Source organism: Sinocyclocheilus grahami, unplaced genomic scaffold (genome assembly GCF_001515645.1).
Source record: "Sinocyclocheilus grahami isolate Dianchi unplaced genomic scaffold, SAMN03320097.WGS_v1.1 scaffold1007.1, whole genome shotgun sequence".
Lineage (NCBI taxonomy): Eukaryota > Metazoa > Chordata > Actinopteri > Cypriniformes > Cyprinidae > Sinocyclocheilus > Sinocyclocheilus grahami.
Genome location: NW_015506186.1, coordinates 143,320 through 149,664, shown reverse-complemented (window position 1 = coordinate 149,664; position 6,345 = coordinate 143,320). Strand labels below are relative to the sequence as shown.

At 39.5% G+C, this 6,345-nt stretch overlaps 1 protein-coding gene across 1 annotated transcript in view; it reads right to left on the bottom strand.

Moving 5' to 3' along the window:
• emsy (EMSY transcriptional repressor, BRCA2 interacting) overlaps positions 1-5,582 on the bottom strand; it is a 36,127-nt gene extending 30,545 nt beyond the window's left edge. Inside the window, exons 1-6 of the mRNA XM_016250786.1 lie at positions 5,508-5,582; positions 4,998-5,103; positions 4,813-4,912; positions 3,392-3,466; positions 3,134-3,309; positions 482-640 (exon numbers count right to left, since the gene is read on the bottom strand). Of these exons, the coding sequence (XP_016106272.1) occupies positions 482-640; positions 3,134-3,309; positions 3,392-3,466; positions 4,813-4,912; positions 4,998-5,100 (613 nt within the window). The 5' untranslated portion in view covers positions 5,101-5,103; positions 5,508-5,582. The remainder of the gene's footprint in view (positions 1-481; positions 641-3,133; positions 3,310-3,391; positions 3,467-4,812; positions 4,913-4,997; positions 5,104-5,507) is intronic.
• Between the last annotated feature and the right edge of the window lie 763 nt (positions 5,583-6,345).

Genomic DNA, 6,345 nt, shown 5'->3' with positions numbered 1-6,345 from the left:
GCGTGCGTGGGTGAGAGAGTGTGTGTGTGTGTGCGTGCTTGTGTGAGAGAGTGTGTGTGCGTGTGTGTGAGAGAGTGTGTGCGTGTGTGTGAGAGTGTGTGTGTGCGTGTGAGAATGTGTGTGTGTGTGCGTGTGAGAGTGTGAGTGTGAGTGTGTATGAGTGTGAGTGTGTGTGTGTGTGTGTGTTCACTACTGTGTGTGAGAGAGAGTGTGTGTGTGCGTGTGAGTGAGAGAGTGTGTGTGTGCGTGTGAGTGAGAGAGTGTGTGTGTGCGTGTGAGTGTGTGAGTGTGTGTGTGCGTGTGAGTGAGAGAGTGTGTGTGTGTGTGTGTGTGTGTGTGTGTGTGTGTGTGTGTGTGTGTGTGTGCGTGTGTGTGTGAGTGAGTGAGTGTGTGCGTGAGAGTGTGTGTGTGTGTGCGTGAGAATGTGTGTGCGTGTGAGAGTGTGTGTGTGTGTGTGCGTGTGTGTGAGAGAGAGACGTACTCTTGACGTAGACCGTACTCCCGCTGGGCAGCACCACCACGTTTGAGGCAGGGCTGGCGGGTCGAGGGGATTTGACGGCCGCTGCTGCGCTGGAGCTGCTGGGAGCCGATGCGCTGGGTGGAGTGGAGGTGGTGCTGGTGTACGAATAACACACCACCACTGCAACACACACACACACACACACACACACACACACAGAGTGAGGAACACACTTCCGGTCTCTGAGAGTGTGTATTATATTAACCACAAAACATAGATTACACAGACACAACTAGGGCTGTCAAAATAGCTGAAACTCAATTCGAATTTTGTACTTAAATCAATATTCAAATTATATTCGAATTTAAAATGCGTAATTTCGGTAGTGGGGAAAAATATTTTGGCTTCTCTCCTGAAGCCACAAGAGGGCGCATCGAGCAAAATATTACTAACGCGCATTTCTTCAAAGCTATAAAATAAAACGACTATCTTTGAAAAAAAGTGCATAATGTTTAAATTAATGTTTATAAACATATATAATAAATTTGCTTAAACAATTAGAAGCAAAACAGCATCATGTATGTATAGTTTAATACAAAGGACCGAAAACCAATCACAAAGAGTGCTTTCTTTATTTAAAAACATGAGATGCAGTGGGATGGGGAAAACCGTCATAAAGTCTCGAGACATGTTTTTTAAAAGTTAAACTTGCGTTAATTTTACATGACTTTCTAAACATGCGGCTCTCTTGTGCGAGACGCGAGTGCAGCGGTGATAGATGTCCCTCTAGAAAATGCGTGAAATATGTGTTCTGTGTGAACGGCTTGTTTCAGTTTTGATGTAAACAGCATCATCTCCGCAGTAATATTTTGAATGAACAACGCAGCAGCGCCGCATCTAGTGCCTTCAACTGGATAAGCTAACAAAAACATTCAAATGCAACGACACTTACATCGTCATCGCATCTGGTGCGCCGCTGATAAAGCTGTCTGACGCACACCTAACATTCAAATGCAACATTTTTGCATTCGAATGCGAATTTATTTAATTTTAAATTCAATGAATATTCGAAATTCTATTTTTTTTGACATCCCTAGACACAACATAAATTTATATTTAAAAAAAATAATTATAATAAAAAATAATGTTGGTATTGTTCACTAAAAATAGAAATTTACTACTCTTTTATACTTATATCAACCACAAAACATAGATTACTCAGACACAACATAAACAAAAAAATAAAGAAATTATAATAAAATAAAATAAACAACCACAATAATGTTGCTTTTGTTATTAACTAAATTTAAAAAATACAGTTTTTAACATATTAACCTCAAAACATAGAATAGACAACATATACAAATTATTATTGTTAATAATAATATTATAATATGTTGTTACTGTCAACTAAAACTTTTTAAAATGTATACACACAATACAGTACCAAATAGTAGTAGTTAAGAATGCCTAATATAAAGTGTAAGCAAATAAAATATAAACAGATGAAAAACATAAAAATATGAAAAACTTAAAATAAAATGAAATTAATAAATTGCAGTTGAAATACTAAAATTGCCAGAACTAAATTAAAGTAAATTAAATCTAAACAGAAATGTTTAAAAAAATAATAAAACTGACAAAGCACATAACAAAAATGACCAAAACTTAAACTAAAATGAAAACAAAATAAAAGCCCATGAATAATTACTAGGTCTGCGACGATAAATTGATGCAGAATCGATTCGTGGAGCGATTCTGAGATCTTCTGAGTGCATGATTCTCTCTGGAATGGGTTCTGAGCGTAGATTTCAACAGCAGGTGGCGCTCTACTCTAGTTTTCATCCTCACACTCAAACACTCATGAGGAAGAGCTGAAGAGCTGTAATTTCACCTCGGCTCAGAATGCGTTTATGATGAGATTAATGTAAACTCAGCCCACTGTGAACACCCTTGTGATTCGCTTCAACCTTCTCGAATCTTATGAGTGATTATTTTAGGTTCGAGTGTAAGGATTTGGCTGTTTCTAAAGCATGCAGTGTTCAAAACTAAGCTCAGAATCGACTCGAGAAAGAATCGCCATGCATTCGGAAAATCTCAGAATCGATGCGGAATCATTTCTCGATGCATTGATTTATTTCCCCAGCCCTAGTGTTGGGGGTAACACATGTTACGTAATCAGATTACTTTTTTTAAGTAACTAGTAAAGTAACGCATTACTTTATCATTTAGAAGGAAATATCGGAGTTATCTTTCAAATAAGTAACAGCTACTTTGTTTCCATGCATTGAGTGACAGCTCTGGTGTTGCCATGGTGACAGAAATCAGGAGTAAGAGCAGAGTGTTGTGTGTGAACATGATCTTACTGTAGCTCTAGACTCAATATCAACATGTGTTTACTCATCTCACTGCACACAAACACATTCAGTGCTCCTCACAATCAATAAATACTGTCAAATACAAACTCAGAATATTATACAAACCTGCAATAATTGTTAAATAAGACAAATATCACTTATGTATTTAATCCCATTTTATTAACCAGTGTCTTTGCTGCTGACCTTCGATGATCCAATTCAATCATACTAATAATCAGAAATGACACATTTGTGTTTGATTTGTGTTATTGCTGAATAGTGTTTAATTACTGTAGTGAAGTAACATCACTTGTACCTTCTTTGTTGGCGGTTTCGGCGGGCAGCAGCAGCGAGGCGTTCTGGTGCGCCGTGGCGTTGGCCATCGCGTTGGCCATCACAGTGAAGGCCGTCTGAGGAACCAGTCTGGGCATGAGAGGAACCAGCCGCCGGCCCTCGATGGACCACTCCGCCGAGCTGTTGGGCCCCGACATGCTGCAGGACACACGAGCATTATTCCAGCTGCAGGTCACTGGAGCACTAGAGCGGTCACATCTGACTAACGGCTGACACTCACTGATACGCGATGGTGGTCAGGCGCTCGTCGTTCACGGCTCTGCGCACCTCCGCTCGATGCCGCTCCGTCGAGATACTGACAGAACACACCACACACACACATCATCCTCAGTATCACTGCAAAACAACACACTAACAACTATTACGTGCATATCCAGCTTACATACACTAGCAGTCAAGAGTTTCTCAACAGCAAGCCTGCTTTTATTTGATCCAATAGCAGTAAAATAGTGAAATATTATTAGAATGTAAAACAGCTGTGTTCTATGTGAATATGTGTTAAACTGTAATGTATTTCTGTGATGCGCAGCTGTATTTTCAGCATCATTCCTCCAGTCTTCAGTGTCACATGATCTTCAGAAATCAGTATAATATGCTGCTTTATTATTACTATCAATATTTAAAACAGTTGAATACTGTTTTTCAGGATTCTTTGATGAACAGAAAGATCCAAAGATCAGCATTTATCTGAAATAAAAAGCTTTTGTAACATTATACACTGCATCATTCAATAAAACGGTAATGGAAGAAATTATAGAAATTAATACTTTTATTTAGCAAGGATGCTTTAAATTGATCAAAGACATTTATAATGTTACAGAAGATTTCTATTTCAGATAAATGCTGCTCTTCTGAACTTTCTATTCATCTGTGAATCCTGAAAAAAATTCTACTCAGCTGTTTTCAACATCATAATAATAAATGTTTTTTTCTCGAGCAGCAGATCAGCATATTATACTGATTTCTGAAGATCATGTGACACTGAAGACTGGAGGAATGATGCTGAAAATACAGCTGCGCATCACAGAAATACATTACAGTCTAACACATATTCACATAGAAAACACAGCTGTTTTAAATAGTACAAATATTTCAGAATTTTACTGTTTTTGCTGTATTTCTGATCAAATAAATGCAGGCTTGGTGAGCAGAAGAGACTTTATAAAACTTACTGTCTTGACTGGTAGTGTACACTCACATAAAGCCATATATATTAATAGCAGATCTGACTGATGTTTATATTGTCTGCTAATGTAAACTATGCAAGTGTTCAGCTTTAAACTACGGAAGCCCAGTTCTGCCATTGAACCAAAAATACAAAAAGGTAACTGCAACTTTTTTCCCTCATAATCGCTAGTCTATATCTTGCAATTCTACATGTATTTCTATCACAGTTACTTCTGACTTTATGAGAATCTATCTTTTCTGACTTTACAACTTTATATCACACAGTTCAGAAAAAAATTGTCATGACTGCAAGAAGAAAAAAAAAAACATTTTTAAGTTTGACATTTTTTTACTCTTTGTTTTTAGCAGGCTTCCATACTAAACAGCTCGACGTGACTAGAAGACATTGAGATATCAGAGACGGAAGTTAAGATTAAGATAAGAGTACTGTGAAAAGAGAAAGGTGTGCGACACCTCAGCACTCGAGTGAGTTCTCCCAGCAGCTCCTTCTTGTCTTTAGTGAGATCTCCTTGAGCGCGGAGCGCGCTGATCACGCCGGCGTACGCTTCCAGCTCTGAACACACAAACACACGACACGCGTGAGCTCACCATCGACACACACATCAGCACAGCTGCTTACACGCTTCAGCGAGTCTCACCCAGTTTGCGCAGGATTCGCTTGCACTCATCTCTGCTGAGGTCGAGCAGCGTGGGCCAAACCACCGGCATGCTGCCCGCCAACGGCTTCTCCTGCTGAATCATCAACTACACACACACACACACACACACACACACACACACACACACACACACACACACACACACACACAGAGGAACTGCAGATCACCCTGTATATATAATACACATGTAATGCACATTACAAGAATAGTTCACCCAAAAATGAAAACATGCTCACCCTCAGATCATCTGAGATCAGGATGAGTTTGTTTCTTCGTCAGATCTGGAGAAATGCAGCGTTGCATCAGTGTCTCACTGCAAGTGAATGGGTGCCGTCAGAACGAGAGCTGATAAAAACATCACAATAATCCACAGCACTCCAGTCCATCAGTGAACATCTCTGACGAAGACACAAACTCATCCTGATCTCAGATGAGCACATTTTCAGCAGATCTGAATGTTTTCTGAACGATTGTTTTAAACACACTCACCTCTGACAGACGCCGCTAACTCTCTCTGGATCTCTAAGAGCCAACGATCTTCAAGAAATCCTTCAGAGAAAAGCATCATCAAGGAATCTTAATGGTACAGAACATGAAGACACACATTTGAAAACTACTTTATATTACATGAGCCCACATCAAAGCTCGTTCAGCCACGGTTAACAATGCATCAGTCAACTACATTCACAACCCACCTGACCGCTGTAATGCCATCAAACAGGATCTTAAAGGAACAGTTCACCCAAAATTAAAACCTGCTGAAAATGTGTTCACCCTCAGGTCATCCCAGATCAGGATGAGTGCGTTTCTTCATCAGGTTTGGAGAAATGTAGCACTGCATCAGTGTCTCAGCAATGGATGCTCTGCAGTGAATGGGTGCCGTCAGAATGAGAGTCCAAACAGCTGATAAAAACATCACAATAATCCACAGCACTCCAGTCCATCAGTGAACATCTGGAGAAGACAAAAGCTGAAACTAATCCAGCATTAAGACCTTTTTAACTAAAATATGAGTTCATAATCCATAATAACTCTTCCTCCAGTGAGTCAGTGTTCTGGTGTGAATCAGGAGAGAAATCTGCACAGATCAAGCAGCGTTTAAACAGCTCTAAACACATATGTGGCTGGATTTTGATGCGAGAGACAACAGCAGATGCACTTTTTCACTGGAGGAAGAGTTATTATGGATTATAGACTCAATGTATTTTAGTTAAAAGCGTCTTAATGCTGGATTAGTTTCAGCTTTTGTCTTCTCCAGATGTTCACTGATGGACTGGAGTGCTGTGGATTATTGTGATGTTTTTATCAGCTCTCATTCTGACGGCAC